The sequence below is a fragment of the Beta vulgaris genome, chromosome 8, assembly GCF_026745355.1.
Source record: "Beta vulgaris subsp. vulgaris cultivar EL10 chromosome 8, EL10.2, whole genome shotgun sequence".
Taxonomy (NCBI): Eukaryota; Viridiplantae; Streptophyta; class Magnoliopsida; order Caryophyllales; family Amaranthaceae; genus Beta; species Beta vulgaris.
Genome location: NC_079209.1, coordinates 17,830,336 through 17,849,041, shown reverse-complemented (window position 1 = coordinate 17,849,041; position 18,706 = coordinate 17,830,336). Strand labels below are relative to the sequence as shown.

At 36.6% G+C, this 18,706-nt stretch overlaps 1 protein-coding gene across 1 annotated transcript; it reads right to left on the bottom strand.

The window, feature by feature from the left end:
• Window positions 1-342: 342 nt before the first annotated feature.
• On the bottom strand, window positions 343-5,378 carry LOC104882950 (cationic peroxidase 1). Its single transcript, XM_057391458.1, has 4 exons — window positions 5,163-5,378; window positions 4,133-4,324; window positions 1,332-1,497; window positions 343-819 (listed from the first exon to the last, which is right to left on the bottom strand). The coding sequence occupies exons 1-4, from the start codon at window positions 5,376-5,378 to the stop codon at window positions 389-391; spliced, it is 1,005 nt and encodes a 334-aa protein (XP_057247441.1). The 3' UTR covers window positions 343-388.
• Between the last annotated feature and the right edge of the window lie 13,328 nt (window positions 5,379-18,706).

Here is an 18,706-nt window from a genome sequence, read left to right as displayed (position 1 = left end):
GTGTTCTCAAATTTTTCGTGAAGCGGTCTTGGGGTCTTGTGGGGTATCCTTTTTCCTAACAATAGCACCTACCTTTTGTCCTAAATGCTATTCATTATTTGTGTTTACGCTATTTGCTATATTCAACAATATAGAGTATGAAATAAGACCTTTAATGCTAATTGGTGGAGAAAGCTAGAACTTGTTTTTTTTTTTAAGAAGGGGTTTGAAGCGGTGACTTCAACCTCACCTTTGATCCTTGTGGTCAGAGGTTCGAATCCTCATATCCCCTTCCCCCGTTATAAATATGTATCCGCCCTTGTGGCTCATTTGCAACCAAAAAAACAAAATTATATTTTTTTAAATAATTTTTTTATTTATTTAATTATAAAAATGGACAATAACATATTTAAAGTCGATCGGTAAGACCTTGTAAAACATTATTATTGCCCTTAACGCGGCAATTCTTTCTGACTTCTCCATTAGTGCCAGTAACAATCTGCATGTTTCCGACCTTCAAAAACGCCTTAGAAAACACCTCAAAGAACAACTCTTTATTGGAGCTAAAAGATTGAACAATTGAGTCAGTTTTCCCTCGCTTTCCAGTGTATAGTTCTTGGTCAGACTCAAGAAGACCTTTCTTGTTGATCAAGTTGGTGAAGTATGCATTGTCGAACACGTACGGCGTTGTGGTGTCGAGTGATGCAGTGTTGTTCTCCCCTCCGATTGCCGGACAATTTGCCTGCAGTGCCTCGGCGTACTTGGGGTCGATGTCGACCTTCTCGTCATGGATGCGTTTTTTGTAGAACATGCATCTCGCCCTTCCCACCGTGTGACCACCTATATATAGCATGAAATATATTAAGAGCATTAACTTTTATTTTATTTTTGATTGCAGGGTAGGGGATGGGGGAACCAGTCCCCTTACTTGAAGATTCGATCCCAGGTATACTCAAATTCTCTATTAAGAGCATTAATTAGTTAACGGCAACTTTGATGCTCTGCCATCTGTTCTACATCGACTTATGTATACATGCTGGTTCATTATGCAATCCAATAATCAATGAACATTTTCTGTTGTTAATATCTAGAATTGCATGTTTGTAAAGATTATAGCTATTGGATATTAATGATGAATCGCGGCAATATATTTGTTTTTATATTGTGATAAATGTATAAAAAATTCCTTTTAACATGTGAATAGTGTAAATGAATGAGAAAAATGCACAAGTCAATGTGGAACGGAAGGAGTAATATAATTTGTTCTTTATTTTTTGTCCCATTTCTTTTTCTAGAGTCAAATATTTGGGGTCGAGGGAGTATTGCATAGACATGCATGCATTGATGCATACCTTGTAAAGCCACATATTCATCCTTAGTGAAGCCTAGCACGTTGAAGGCTGCAATCTTTGTGTCTAAATCCCCTAGTAGAATTCCGGCTATGCTATCAAGTTGAACTTTTAATGCTTGATCTGAGTCTCTTCTCCCCAATGGCACTGTCCAATTTGGTCCACCAAGCTGCAAAACCAAAAAAAATAGAATATATAAATAATAAACTATCTCTTATTATTACAATGGTACAAACTAAAGGTTGAGTGCATACAACAACACTACTTCGATTAAGTGGTTGTATATGACAATACCAAGTATTATAATTATCTTTGGTGCACCAAATGACATACTTGATCCATTTCAATTTAGGTGTAACGCTTTCTATTTTAAGAAGTTTCAATTTTGTTGTGACACTTTCATTTTGGGTAATAAATTCTCTCTATCACTCTCCTATGTCCTATCACATGGGACCCATATTACTTTCTTTCTCTATCTCTCTCCTCTCCGTGATTTTAAAAGTGTGACAACTAAATTGAAACGCAAGAAGTATTACACATTTTCTTAAAAGGTTCCAAAATTGATAAGGACAGGATTATGGAAGTAGCAAGAATGTGAGGGAAAAAATAGGTGAAACTTGAAAAGATTTTAGTTTCAATGTCATTAGACACCATCCAAAATAAAGGTTGATTATTGTGCCCTATCCACCCAATGCAAAAAAGATATAATATTGTCATATACGCCCATTTTAGATGGTATAAATAGGGTGTAATTCGGTCCCTGCATCCAATCCAAAGGTTTGCCGTTTGTGTCATCATTCTAACCCTAAACTAGTTTGTGCCTGCTTTGCTCGGGTTGTGAATTAATTGCTTCTTGATCTTAGTTTTGGGTGTATAATAAGAAAAATCATACAAATTTCTACAACTGTACGTAAATATGTGGAGATTGTTATATTAATAAATAGGAGCAATTAATCACACTAATTGTTTCCATGATTATAAATATCTTGAAGGTAATAATTGTTAAAAATGAGGGAGTGAGTATGTAGCCCCAGACAATGCTAGCTGGGTCTGGAAATTTGTCTGCAATGCAAAAAATGTTGTCAATGATAAATTGCAACCTAACCAATGGCTTCAGATACTCATTTCAGTATCAGAGAGCAATATAAGAAGATCAAAGATGAAAGAAGAACACAGGCTACTCACTGAGATAAACCTGCGTGGAACAGATATTCTACTCCTAAGCACAAATTTATCTTATGGCTTGCTGTTCAGAACAGATTGAAGATTAGATGCAGACTTCTTCAGATAGGTCTAAGTAATGATGACATATGCTATCTATGTATGCAAAGGCCTGAAAACATTCAACATCTTTTCTTTGAGTGTGAATTTAGCAAAAGATGCATGCAGGAGGTAATGCTTTGGCTTGGAATCAGGTGGAGTGTTAAAAATTTGAGTCAATCTTGTCGTTGGATGAGAAATAGACATGCTCGAAACCAGTTTAAAAGACATGTTGGGCTAGCTGCCATTGCTACACTAGTTTACAAGATATGGATGAATAGGAATTAAGCTGTATGGGAAGATACTGTGGATACTATAAGTCATACTGTTAAAGAGACTGAATACATAGTGAAAAGATATTGAAATCAAAGGTGAAAGAAAGTAATAGGAGGTGGGTTAATACATTGTAATTGATGGGGTTTTGTCCAGCTGTAGAATGAGGCTTGCTATTTATGAGCTGCCTTTAGGTGTTTGTGTTTTGGTTTAGGCTCCATTTGGTAGGGCGTAAAACATTTTCAGTGTAAATTGAATTTCATGGAAAACAATTTACAATGGAAAACACAATTCCAAAATTAGTTTTCCGTTGTTTGGTTCGATGTAAGATAAATGATGAAATGAAAGGAAAAAGAAAGGGAAAGTAAGGAGGTGGTGAGAGGAGTGTACAAGAGAGATAAGGAAAATAGTTTTCCCTTCATTTTGAAAGGAAAATGGTTTTCCATCATTGGGAGAGTAATTTTACCCCAAGGGAAAAATGGTTTTACACTCTTTTGCCAACCAAACAATGTAAAACTGAAAATAGAGGAAAACAGTTTTCCGGGAAAATATTTTACGCCCTACCAAATGGAGCCTTAATACAATTTCTTAATTACCAAAAAAAAGAAAGGTAATCCAATTGTTGCTTAAATAAATAAAATGTCGTGGTCATATCAAAGGATGCTTAAGTAGGTGTTATGAAAGGAATAACATTAAGAAGCTATGCCACGTTTCAATATTTTCCAAATTAAAGGAGAGAGGGGAGAGATGAGGTGGATGATTTTGGGTGTTTTTACTTTAGTCTTTCTTTTTAAGTACTTATAATAGATACTCCCTTTATCCCATAATATAGTGCGTACTTCATTTTTGGTGGGTCAAGCTTTAAAATTTTTGATCGAATATTCTCATTTGTATGTATAAAAAAACATATTCATGTGAGAACTTGTTAGTTTCGTCTCAATGTGTAGTTTCATAATATCAACTTTCTATATTTTTTATTAATACGGAATTGAAGATATTAAAGGTCAAAGTTACGTCTTGGAGACCATGTAAAAAAGAAACAAGCACTATATTATGGGATGGAGGGAGTAGTAGATAGTAGATAGTAAATGTATGTACTTCCTTCATAACAGACAAAAATGCAACAATTTGTATTTTCTGAGAGGTATAAAATATTCAAATGGTGTGTTTTTTGAGTTATGCGGGAAGTAAATTAAAACTAGGAATATTAAAATGGATTGAAGCTCGAAATTATTATTCTGTCTTTGCAAGATGATGATTATAATTTTTACCTTGGCGACAGCATCCCGAGCAACCACGGCAAGGATATCGGCACAAGACACAACTCCTGGACATTCTTTCTCTAGCCGAGCTTTGATCCCATCAATGACTTCATATCCTGTTTCTGTATTGAAATTTTTGGCTTTGGGGTTTCCTGCAATGAAACTCCCGGTCTCATTGAGCATTATGGAACCATCACATCCCTATTGAATCCACAACAATTTATTAGAATTCAAATATATATAAGTTTCCTCCTAGATACTTATATATATAAAAAACCACATATAAACATAATTTTGGATCAACCTAAACTTTGAGCTAGTAATTTGAATTATGTGTAATGTTATATGCAACTTTTAGGGTTGTATATAAATATTAAATATATTTCTTTCCTCCTAGATACTTTTCTTAAAATGGTATAGATTTAAGAATATATGACAAAATTATGAAAGCTTGAAAAGATTGATGTAACTTTTTAGCAGGAGGATCAATGTAATTAATGCTAAAATATTATATGCGCAACCTTAAAGGCCACATATAACATCTTCCTTGAATTTATATCTATACACAATCGTATTATTATTATTATTATTATTATTATTATTATTATTATTATTATTATTATTATTATTATTATTATTATTATTATTATTATTATTATTATTATTATTATTATTATTATTATTATTAACTTAAGGAATTTACAAGAAATTAGTTGGCGGCCGAGATACTATCTAGGCCCCACTAATAATAATAATAATTATTATTATTAATAACATTTTCCTTAAAGGCAAATAACATTACTTCTCACAAATGGTACGGTACTTTTGCCTATGTATTTAAAACATTAAATTATTAATCATGAAAATTTTGACTTTCCAGCTTGAGAAAAAAATTTGATAAATATAAACCTACATTCTAAAATTTTCTGTTTGAAAAAAAAAATTGAATCTGTTCAAACAACATTTTATTCTATACCATTTCTTTTTAATAATAATAATTAATAACAACGATGATAGAAATAATAGTCGTAATACTTACACCAAAAAGGCAATCTTTCACATGAATTTTCATCAATGGTGCTCCCAAGTAAGTATCCTTGGATATGGCAGACTTAATTTCGGATTCGATGATGGAGAGTGCCTGAGGGCATGAACTTGAATAGTAGTCCTCAGACAATTGGGCAAATGCCGTGCCCAAAAGCACACAGAACAAACACCATTGTAGAAGCCTCATGTTGGAGGATGAGGAAGCCATGGGACAAAGCAACCTAATGGAGAAAATAATTCAAAAAGAGATGCACATAAAAATTTTATTTGGTCGCAAACTAATAAGGCTAAGCCTGATAGCCCTTATTAGCACAAAACAAATGTTGTAGAATAATGTCACTTATAAGATTTGCTACATGATTAAATATTTTAACTGCTCCGGATAGATTTACTATTCTTTGATTGAAGCAGTCAAAATGTATATATTTAGGTAAAACTTGTCTATTTCATATCCCCTTTACTTAGAAAGATTGTACAAAAGTGCATCAATATTTCAATGGTATGTGTGTCATATGTAATCTTTACCTATTTAACAACGAAGAATGTGGTGAAAGTAAGTCAATGTTTGTGGTAATTTTGTATTATTCATGTCTTACCCTTTTCTATTCTTTTCTTAGGGTAATGTGGTTAAAGTGTGCAAGTCAAGTTTTGTTGTAATTTTCCATTTTTCCTTTTTCTTTATTGAGGTATATCGTGTCACATTATTGTTTGCTTATGTTATATCTACACATCATAAATTTCGCTGGCTTTATAAGTATTATAGAGGCTTTGATATATTGATAGTTGTATCTTGTACTATTGTTGATAATTTTCCCTTTTTCTCATATTATTACTAATTGGCATTTGTACTTCATATATATGACATGCAAAATATATAAAAATGGATAATATTAGTGTATTATGAAGTCAAAAAGTAACATCTCATTAGTGGAAGGCGACATATTATTATGGGATACATAGTGTAATATAAAATATCTCATATATATATATATATATATATAAATAAATGAGATATTTTATATATATTAGTGTATATCAAGTCAAAAAGTAACATCTCATTAGTGGAAGGCGACATATTATTATGGGATACATAGTGTAATATAAAATACCTCTTATATATATATATATATATATATATATATATATATATAATATATATATATATATATATATATATATATATATATTTACCTAACTTAATAATCATATACAAGGGAAAATTGCTAAAAAAGGACCTTAAAAATCAACATTTTGCGAGAAAGGATCTTCATAGAACTTTTTGTGAGGAGGGACAAAAAAATTTTCTGAAAAAGGACTTCATGGCACTTTTTCGACGTTGACCAACAATTATTGGCATTTTTGGTTGACAAATGCCCTCACTCCACCTCCATCTCCACCACTATCACAATGTCCTCACGCTTGTTATCCTTAAACTGCTTTTAAAATGTTGGTCAAATCCTGTTTTTCAATGGTCAACGTCAGAAAAGTGTCCAGAAGTCCTTCCTCACATTTTTTTTTGGTTGTTGGTCCCTCTCAAAAAATTTATTTTAAGATCCTTTCTCACGAAATGTTAGATTTTTAAGGTCCTTTTTGACAATTTTTACATAAAATTAAGAACATGAAAATTAAGTTGTGTGAATATGGAAAAGCCACTTACCAATCAAAAAGAAGATTAATGTAATTACTATTATGGCTTATATTATGTAACAAAATATTAAAATGAAATAAATAAATATTTGTTTATTTGTTGTTAAAATAAAGTCTGTAAAATTTGAATATATCTTTTGTGATCTTTACATTTTATGGACAAAGATGTGAAAATGTTACCTTTTCAAGTTTGTTAAATTATAACACCACATTCCTTAATATTCTCCAACCCCTAATCTTAATCCAAACACAACCCTATAAGAGTTCTCTATGATTTCTTCTTAGTGTATGTTCTTAGCTTAGCTTGCTCCTTTTTATGATAAAGGGTAAAATTTTGCACAAGCCTTGAAAATGGTCATAAAACTAGATAAAACTTGGAGGAAGGAAGTGGTAAATTAAATTTATTGGTTGGCTATCAACACATGCATTTGAAATTTTTGTGTTTGCCATGCACATTTTATATGATTACGAAGTATAATTGTAAATTAGTAAAAACGTGAATCTAATAATCAGGATATTCTTTATACTTGTGAATAGTAGTTACTGTAACAAATACACAAAAGATTATAACAGTACGAGAGTATAACTTTCAAAGTAAAGATAATAATATAAAAGAAGTGATACTAAATAGCGAATGAGACCTAAGTACGGAGTAGTTCTTATAAGTGCATTTTAGGCTGCATAACCTTAGAGGAAAATTACTTCATTTTTTTCTTATGCATATTTTGGTTTTGTAGGCATGCCATTTGTAATAACTTCACAAGAACATACTCGTTTACTACAAAAGCTTAGAAGTTTAAAGACATCGTTTTAATGTTAAGCGCAATCATGATTTTTGCAATGCTAAGTATAAGGTCTTCATTGTTTTATGTGTAGATTCTCAATTTTTTTTGGTTTTGTTTATTGGGGGATTTGATAAGATTTTTGTCATGTTATCCCCTTAATTCTTTTTACACTTTAGAGCTTTTATTTTTGGATTTTGCTATTTAATTATTTGATAAAAATAAATTACTTAAGTTTTATATTTGGGTTTTGCTATTTTCGGGTTTCGCTTTTATTTGATAAAATTATTTTAAAAGATATTAAATATATTATTCAATATTCAATATTCAATATTTTCCCTACACCAATACAACCTCAATTTATCTTTCCACTATCAGTATTAATTTATCATTACCTTTCTCTAACAATACTGATTAACATCAACAACAAAATCAATCCACACCATAAAACCACCACCAGTTACATCATTGCCCTATGCCGCCCTAAAAACCACTACAACTCACCCAAAAACTATTTTATAATTTGTTGTATCTAGCCTTTACCTCTTGACCACCATCATATACCACTTACATGAGGCCATGACTACTCACCAACATTTACGACACCTCCTCAATCACTTTGACCACCTCTAAATCTGCCTAAAAAGCTCGTCAGTTCACATCTTGCACTATTGTTCTTGACCACCTTTTCACCTAGAAACAACCTAATGACACCACTATTCCACCATTTGGCTGCACAACTTGGACCACCAAAACTAGCCGAACCACACAACTCGTGTCTCCATTATTCAACAATAATCCATCATTTTTTCATTGCGTAGCATATTATTAAACACCTTATATGCATCATCTATCATATCATCCACAAATCAAGTATAACTTCATCAATACATTAAAGTTATCAAAACACAATCATGCAAATATTTGGCTACATGTTCGATTCAAGCAACATATTAAGGGTAAATATTTACCACTAGGGATAGAAAATTGAGAGGCAAGTAGTGGAAAGAGTTAGATATGAAATTGAAGAAATTGATGTATATAGAAAAAGGTTGTAGCGAAGTAAACAAGTATTATCTTTTTTAAATGTGTGCATTGATCATTTGATTTTGATTCCATTGACAGGATTTTGAGTTTGATGATTAAGGCTTCGTTTTGGTAGGGTGTAAATTTTTTTTCATGTAAATGAGTTTTCCTTTTCGTTTCATTTTCCGTTGTTTGGTTTAATAAGGGTGTAAAATAAGATTTCCATCAATGGAGCTTTAGGTGAAATCATTTTTCTTTCAAAATAAATGAAGGAAAAACACATTTTCCTCCCTCTTCCTTAGCAACTTTTTACTATCCTCTTATCCATCCTCTCCCTTCCCCTTCCATTTTTCTCTTTTCCATAACTTTTTTTACATTGAACCAAACAAAGGAAAATGAGCTTTGCATTTGAATTTTCCATTGTAAAATGTTTTACATGAAAAAACATTTTACATTGTAAATATTTTACATCCAATCAAACGGAACCCAAAAGTGTTTGAGAGTACTTCTCTTTGGGGAGAGAAAATGAGGAAGAAAAGTGAAAGAAGGTTTGATGAATATCTAAATACAAAAAGGAAAATTGAATTAATGATTATTTTATATGTAACAACACATTAATTCAACTCAATCAAGTGAGTTAAAGGTGGGTTAGTTTGCCGAAAACTTTAACTTGTGTCCCAGAGAGTGAAAGAAAAAGTTCTAGATCCTTAAAAGTGACAATTTCAATAGTTTAGGTCCATCTTATTACCTTAACTCCAACTAGCTCCTGGGTTAATGTTTGGACAAGCGATAGGATCAAAGACAATAACACTTTTATATCATTGCCATAAGTATCTCCTTACGCTGATGGGAAAAAAAAAAATTAAAAATCAGTAGACTCATTCTATGTCGTGGAATGTGTCTTAGCTTCTCGATATCATTCTCTTGTTTGCTAGACTAATTTCTAGACTATCAATCATCATATTTATCAATATTCTGAGTAATATTGCTTAGAACACAGGAGACATTAGTACTCCCTTCATAACAAAAAAGTTTTCAACAATATATACAATCATTGTAATCTGTTCACTATGGAAGGAGATATGACGGCGGCAGCAGTACACCAACCACAGCAACAACCGCAACATCAACAAGCAAGAATATGGGGAAGAACGCAGCGCGGCAACAAGCAGCACCGCCGCAACAACAGCGCGCGATAGAGAGAGAAGAGGTGCGCAATCACCGGCGAGCAAGGCGGCGCGACTCCAGTGGTTATAGTGCGCAGGAGAGAGAAACACAGGGGCAACGGCAACAACACCGCGGCGGCAGAATACGAACAGAGGAGAGAGAGATGAGTCGGCACGAACAACCCACTAGAGAGCTTGGGCGAGCTTCGGCAATTACCCGTGAGGGGAGCGAAAGAAAAAGACGGGGAGGTGCGAGAAAAATGGGGTTTGGGGGTTTTTCCTTTTGGGGTTTGAGAAGTGACGAGGCAGGTGGGGTGGTTTTGTTTCATCCATATTAAACCGATAAATCGCTTAAAAAAAAAAACCCGATAAAGAGAGTTAGAAGAGTATGTTGAGAAACCGTGGATTGGAAACTTTCATTGTTCAAGAATAGTGAATGTCCTAACATGCATAAATGCATGTTAGAAAAAGTTTTTCCTCCGCGCAGAAATTGTTGAAAGTGTAATGTTAAAACAGTATAATTTTTGCCTATAAATATTGGTGTAAGAAATCAGTTCTATACATCAATACAAATACAATACTCCCTGATATATTTACATAACTTCTCTCTCTATATTTCTCACAACACGTTATCAGCACGAGTCTTCTACCGAAATTTTTTTAAGGTATCTTTAGAATCTTTACATCCATTCTGTTTTAAGTTTTAAATTTTTTTCTCCAAGTCCAACTCTTTACTATCCGAACATGGATCAACAAAGTAACGTGATTAACATTGTTTTACACAATGTATGTGTCTCGGGTGTTTATATTTGGATAGAGGGAAACAATGTACCATTCACTACCAACCCAGCGAGGGGAACTGTAATACAGCCCCGACCTAGTAACCATAACGATGGTACAAATACCCGTACTAGAGAAAACAACCAAATCCCTGTTCCCAACACCAATAATAACCCTCCTATACAACCAGCTGAAACTTAACCTCCGCCCAGTAATAAAAGAGATAGAGATGAACAGGAAGAAACTAGTAGTAAACGTCACCATGCTGCTAACGCAGAAAACAAATCATTTTAACGCCAGCTTCATGGAGGGCAAGGACATTTTATTCACGTTATTTATTTTACTTGCTCTTGAACCGTCTATATGGACAGGTTAATTTCTTTTCAAAAATTGCCACCTATATGGATGGCTTAGCGAAGTGATAAAATTATTGTCTCTTATATGTGCAATAATGTTGTATGCATGCAGGGAACAAGCATTTAGAACACTATTATATATTATTGTCTCTAATCTTCTATTTTTTTTTTTGCATTTATAGTTACATATCACTAGGAAAAAAAAGGAAGGGCTGCGCTTTTCCTCAAAGCGCAGCCCTACATAACAGAAGGGTTGCGCTTGTGGAAAAAGCGCAGCCCTTCTCACACTCAGAAGGGCTGCGCTTTTCTACAAGCGCAGCCCTTCTGTGTTAGTAGGGCTGCGCTTGTTAAAAAAGCGCAGCCCTTCTGTAATGTAGGGCTGCGCTTTTTTAAAAAAGCGCAGCCCTTCGTTAATTTTTTTTTGGTATGAATTAGTGCGCGCATGTACAGTAGAGAGATAGAGCAATTCTTATTTCCCTCTTTCCCTCCCTTAGAGAATTTTTCGACGAAAAAATTTTCGCCCTAACATTGCTGCACACCACCACCACTGTTGCCCACCACCACTGCTCCACCACTGGCATTTGCGCGACCTAACTCCACTGCCCCTGCTCCACCACCACTGCTCCACCACTGGCATTTGCGCGACATAACTCCACTGCCCCTGCTCCACCACCAGTGCTCCACCACTGGCATTTGCGCACCACATTGCTCCACCACTGCTGCCCACCACCTTGCGTACCACATTGCCCCACCACGTGCAACCGCGAGCATTCTCTTCTCTTCTCTTCTCTTCTCTTCTCATTTCTTCTCCACCATTTGAGTGGTTAATTAGGTATGAATTAATTTTGTTTTTAAGTTAATTTTATTTTTCTTATTTGAATTAAATGATTAATGTGCAATGCGGGTTTTGTCAATTGTAGGAAGAAGAGGCTAATCCCAAGTATCTCTTTTCTCTTCATTGTTCGTCGTTGGTGTTAAGAGGTAACTAGATAGTTTAACATGTAGACAAATTTGATAATTTATCGATGTATATATGTATTTTTTATAATGTATATTATAATTTATTGATATGAGATTGTATGAAAACGCAATGTGATTTAGCTATATATGAAATCTACAAGTTGTTGAATCATCATCATATCCTAGATACCCGTTCAAGACTTACTCATTAGGAGTAAGTCTTGAATAGTCCCCGATTTGGGACTGTTCTTGGACGTTTGATCTCACTTAGGTAGTGAATGTGTGTCTTCTTTTCAATTCAGAGGAAAATCTTGGCTTATCGTTTCTCTACATTGTTCTCTGGTACATATGTAGATAAGCAATTATCTACATTGTGTACTTGGGAACTGTAGGGAAATGCTGCCGGATTTTCCTTAGAATTGAAAAGTTGGCATATATTCACTAGTGAGATTAGACGTCCAAGGATGGGTTAGGTTGGAGTGATAAGGATCTCTGACTGCATGCATACAATTGAACATGTCACTATCTTAGCTTGCTGTATACGTGTGTGATTTGAATATGTGAGTGTATGTACTTTAATAATGATTGATGCATTATAATGAATGTTGTGTTTAATTATTAGAGGTGGTCTTCTTGAATGAGATGGATCGTACTTGGATGTATGGTAGTCGTGAATCGATTGAGTTTGTGAATGGGGTCTCGGAATTCTGTAGAAGTGCATTAGAATATCAAACATCCTCTGGAGCAGTCGACTTTTATTGTCCTTGTTTGGATTGTAGAAATGTGAGCAAGGTTAGTAGTATACATGTGGTTAGGGAGCATGTCTTTCGCCGTGGGTTTAGGCCTCAATACCACGTATGGGTTTGGCATGGTGAGCAGGGGAGGTATATGGGAAGCTCTGGAGTAAAGAATGATGTATGTGAAGAAAAAAAAGAAGGATGATGATGAGTTAGGGGATGAGAATTTGGATGATGAATTTGGAGATGACGATAGGGATCGGGTAGACGAAATGATACACGAGGTTGAAGATCAGACGTGTAGACGACCTCGTATTTTTGAGTCTATGTCTCAGGCTGCTGAAAAGCCGTTGTATCCAGGTTGTACAAAGTACACCAAACTTTCCGCGGTGGTAACACTGTTCAACATTAAGTCGAACGCTGGTTGGACGGACTCTAGTTTCACATCGTTGTTGGAAGTTTTAGCTGAGATGCTCCTGATGGAAATGGACTGCCAAAGTCGTATTATTATGCGAAGAAGCTGATGTGTCCTTTGGGTTTAGAGTACGAGTGGATACATGGTTGTCCTAACGATTGTGTGCTTTATCGTAATGAGTATGAGCATTTACATGAGTGTCCACGTTGTGGATTATCGAGGTACAAGCGTGAAGGAGCTGGAGGTAGTGAAGGACCACCAGCCAAGGTGTTGTGGTATCTACCCATAATACGTAGATTTAAGCGCATGTTCTCAATTACAGGAGATGCGAAGAATTTGAGGTGGCATTTACTATGAACGATTATCCACCTTATGGGAACTTATCTGGGTATAAGACTAAAGGAAAACAACCTTGCCCGATTTGTTTAGATGACATGAAAATCTACACACCTTAAGGGCTGCAAACATGTGTATATGCGCACACGAAGGCTCCTCAGCCGCGACCATCCCTATCGGTTTAAGAAGAAGGCATTCGATGAGACGGTTGAAGAAGAAGTTGCTCATAGACCATTAACTGGTACTCAAGTTTATAATCAGGTGAAGGGCATTGAAACAGTCTTTGGTAAACCTGTTAGTGAGGTTAATCGACCTACAGGATTATGGAAAAAACAGTCCATTTTTTGGAAACTCCCATATTGGAAAGATTTAAAGGTCAGACATTGTTTGGATGTCATGCACATAGAGAAGAATGTTTGTGAAGCTATTATCGCGACACATATGAATATTCCGGGCAAGACAAAAGATGTTAAGGCGTCACGACTTTACTTGGAAAAAGAGGGGATTCGACCAGAGTTGTGGCTCAGAAAAGGGACAGAAGGAAGAAGAAAAGAGGGAGGAAAGGGTTGATGATGAAACTCAGAAAAGTAAAAAGGTGGAGGATTCGAAGAAGAATTATTTGCCACCAGCTTGCTACACAATGTCGCGTGCAGAGAAACGGATTTTTTGCGGGTCATTGTATGGCATTGTATGGCATTAAGGTCCCTACTAACTACTCATCGAATATGAAGCGCTTTGTTACCTTAAATGGTGAGTTGAAGTTATCGAGTATGAAATCGCACGATTGTCATGTCAAGATGCAAGTATTCTTACCGATTGCAATTCGTGGGATACTTCCAAAGCATGTGAAGCACACCATTATAGAACTGTGTTCATTTTTTCATATAATATGCAGCAAAGTCCTAGACCCGTCGACCCTCGATTCCTTGCAGGCCAGAGTAGTTGAAACTCTATGCAAATTTGAGATGTTTCCCCCCCCCCCCGCATTCTTTGACATTATGGTCCATCTCATTGTCCATCTAGTTCGAGAAATTAAGTTGTGTGGCCAGTGTTTGTGAGGTGGTGCTCTCCTTTTGAGAGATATATGGGAACTTTGAAGGATAAAGTTCGGAATCCTGCACAACCAGAAGGTAGTATAATTCAAGGGATTGTGGGTGAAGAGATCAGTAATTTTGTGGCTGAGTATTTTGCTAGTGTTGATCCTGTGGACTTCCGACATCCCGACACGAGGGCAGACTTGAGGGCAAGGGTACAATTGGTTCAAAATTGATCACACCTTCCGTAGAAAAGCGTAAACAAGCTCACTTATTTGTATTGCATCACGTACCAGATGTCCATCCTTATTTAAGTGAACATATGGAGGAATTACGTGTTAGCAATCCTGGAAAAAGAGTGAGGGCATTGACGCAAATGCATAACAAGACTTTCATTGACTGGTTTCATAAACCAGTACTGAATGATTTGGATGAAAGTGTTTCTGAAACAGTCAAGTGGTTAGCATTTGGTCCTTGTGAAACTCTACGCTCTCATGAGGGTCATGATATTAATGGGTATACGTTTTGGACTGAACGTCAAGATCTGAAGTTAAGATCGCAACAAAATAGTGGTGTTTCACTTGTGGCGTCGTCTACAAATATGCAAGCTCGAAAGATAAGTCGCCTGTACATGCTGATAGCAACTATTATGGGCGAATAAAAGAAATATGGGAGCTGGACTACTGTACTTTTAATATTTGCCTCTTGTGTTGCAAGTGGGTTGACGATAATCGACGTTGTGTAAGAATGATGATCCTTGCGGATTCACTCTTCTTGACCTTAGTCGTCTACGTGAAACTGAGGAGCCATTTGTAATTGCATCACAAGTCAAGCAAGTATTTTTGGTAACTGATCCTGCTGATCATAAGAGGTCAATTGTTGTACCTGGTAAAAGGAGTATCCTCGGTATTGGTGATGTTGATAATGAGGAAGAATATGATGCATTTGAGGACCTCCCCCTTTTACCTATCCTCAAATTAGTGTGGAAGATGATGTGAATATGTCGGAGAACTATATGCGTGTAGATCACACGGAAGGGATACATGTACTTGAGGATCCTAAAAAACGGCGGAAGCTCAATAAATCATGAGACATAAACTCAGGTGTGTGTAATTTCTCCGATTTGTAACTATTTTGGCCTTTTCGCTCCCAAATCATACTTATCGAGTCATTTAACCCCAAAGTCTCTTTGAACATGATTATATGAGGCATAATATAACTAGTGTGTAGATTCTTAGGCATTAATTTGTTGTTGGTTGCATTTCGGGAACGAAAAGGCCATTTTCGGCCTATTTTGGCCTTTTCGCTCCCAAAATGTACTTATGAAGTGATTTAACCCCAAATTCTCTTTGAACATGATTATATGAGGCATAATATAACTAATGTGTAGATTCTTAGGCATTAATTTGTTGTTGGTTGCATTTCGAGAACGAAAAGGCCATTTCCGGCCTATTTTGGCCTTTTCGCTCCCAAAATGTACTTATGAAGTGATTTAACCCCAAATTTTATTTGAACTTGATTATAAGAGGCATAATATAACTAGTATGTAGATTCTTAGGCTTTAATTTGTTGTTGGTTGCATTTCGGGAACGAAAATGCCATTTCCGGCCTATTTTGGCCTTTTCGCTCCCAAAATGTACTTATCAAGTCATTTAACCCAAATTTTCTTTGAACATGATTATATGAGGCATAATATAACTAGTATGTAGATTCTTAGGCTTTAATTTGTTGTTGGTTGCATTTCGGGAGCGAAAAGGCCATTTCCGGCCTATTTTGGCCTTTTCGCTCCCAAAATGTACTTATCAAGTCATTTAACACCAAATTATCTTTGAACATGATTATATGAGGTATAATGTAACTCTTGTTTAGATTCTTAGGCTTGCATTTGTTGTTGGTTGCATTTCGGGAACGAAAAGGCCATTTTGGGGCTATTTCGCCTTTTCGCTCCCAAATCGTACTTATCGAGTCATTTAACCCCAAATTTTCTTTGAACATGCTTATATGAGGTATAATGTAACTAGTGTGTAGAGTTATAGTCATGCATTTGTTGTTGTTTGCATTTCGGGAACGAAAACGCCATTTCATGGTCTATGGTCTATGGCTAACTGTTACTTTGTCTATGTTTTAATACCCTTTCCCCTCCCCCACTGCTGCCCTCCCCTCCCCCCACCACTGCTGCCCTCCCCTCCCATCCTCACACCCTGCTGCACTCCTCCCAACAGCCTGCTGCCCCCTCCCCACATTCTGCTGCACACCCTGCCCCCCTCCCCACTGCAGCCCCCTCCCTGCACACCCCCTCCCCACTGCTGCCCCTGCCCCCTCCCTACTGCACAGCCCCTCCCCCTCCCCCTAATGCCCCCCTCCCGCCCTAAATGTGTTTTTTTTATATTAATGCGTATGCTTGTACAATTTCAGGGACATGGCGGAGGTGCATACCGATACGAGTGCGGAACACACTACCGAGGATGAGTGTTTCGATTACGAAAAGGAACGGTGGCAATTGCTTAAGGCTCGCTGTGAAGAAAAAGGTTTACAAAGGCCAAGTAAGAACTTGGAGACGAAAAAGAGGAAAGGAAGCGGACCTACAAAGTCACTAGGGAAACCCACCCTAATGACTTTGGAGTACGATCATTTGGGGCAACCTTGTGGCAAATGGCGTCAAAAGTATGCCATGCAAGTTGGGATTTGCATGCATAAGCTCTCCATTCTCCACTCATGGAAAGAGGTGCCCGAGTCTTTGAAAAAGATGATTTGGGAAATACTATGGTAAGCTTCGCGTACAATAACGTTTAAAATCTTAACACTTTAGTTAAATCTAGTATGTAATATTTACTAATTTGTGAAATGCGTTTTTGTAGAATCAATTCAATATTGCAAATGATGAAGCCAAGAAGAACGTGTTTCTATCCGCGGTTGCCCAGAGGTTCAGAGACTTCAAGGCCAAGCTAGTGTCGGGGTGGATCACGAAGCGGAGAAAAGTCGGGGGTACAAAGAAGAAGAAAATTTATGGGGTAGAAAAACACACCAGTTCTGAGACTTCACCGGACACATCATTTGAGGCGCCCTCCAAGTTACCATATCAGATATGGAGGCATATCACACCTGAGCAGTGGCAAGCATTTGTTGCACAAAAAACAACCCCGGAAGCTGTTGTAAGAATATTTTACTATCTAAGATTTAATACTTTTAGATCCAATATTATTGTATAACACCATATCTAACCTTTGTTAATATTTGTGTGTTTCAGGCATCTCGTGAGAAAAATAGCGCGAATGCAAAAGCTAGGAAGTACTATCACCATCTGGGTGCTCAGTCGTATGGTCAGGCGAGAGAATCGTGGATGTATAGCCATTACCCCACGATTGCGTCGACCACGACATCGGGCACTAGCTCTACGACAACAGTTGCACAGCCTCGACAACCAGATAGAGTGCTCGATTGGTGGTGTTCCATGCATGAGGTTGATGCAAAGGGACAGAGAGTCTTGCCTGATCCCGGAATAAAACAGATAGCTAATGCCATTGTAAGTACATATTATAAGTTTTTGATAAGGTATACATAATAATATAACTTGTGCGCTCACGAGTATTTCTCTCTTATCCTTATGCAGATTGGCTTGAAGGAAAAGGAGGCAACTTGTGAGTTCACTCCTAGAGGACAAGTTGATGCCTTACACGAGACTCTAGGACGGGACCAATATGGACGTGTGAGGGGCGTAGGAGGTGTCCGCCTCGGGGTGAGAAAGGTGTATGGTGATCAATACACCTCTACGTCAAAATCCAGTGCCTCCAGTGTCAATTCAGCAGCTTCCATAGATGTGGAGGCTATGAAAGCCCAAATTCGGTAGGAGCTCAGAGCGGAGATGACTCAGAATTTCAACGCCATTTTGGCGCAGATGGGCTTACTGACTTTTGGTGCTTTCTCGCAGGGCAGTGTTCCTACGCAGCCTGTTCCTACGCAGCCTCATCCAGATCCGGAGTTCACGGTAATCATTTAATATCACAACTATTGTTCTTAAATGCATAAGTTTCTTACTATATATTATGTTGTTTCATAGACTAACTATGAATAGAGTTTTTTTTTTTAAAGGAAGAGACACCATGTGAGCTATTAGCTTTAGGTGATGGTCATGGCAGTTTCATTGTCGTTGCTTATGGCTCTGCACAGCCCCCTATGGACCGGGTACGATTGCACAACCAGCCAGTCGCTGATATTCACTATGTGGTCAGTGTTTCAAACATTATGCCCGGTTTCGAAGAATTACCTCTTCCGCTGCCGAATGCAGAAGTTGGTGTAC

Excerpts from the sequence above, each read along its gene's own strand:
- LOC104882950 (XM_057391458.1), bottom strand. The coding sequence starts at position 5,378 with ATGGCTTCCTCATCCTCCAACATGAGGCTTCTACAATGGTGTTTGTTC. Across the intron at positions 4,325-5,162 it reads TGAAAGATTGCCTTTTTGGT|GGATGTGATGGTTCCATAAT; the intron begins GTAAGTATTACG and ends TGGATTCAATAG. Across the intron at positions 820-1,331 it reads TGAATATGTGGCTTTACAAG|GTGGTCACACGGTGGGAAGG; the intron begins GTATGCATCAAT and ends TGCTATATATAG.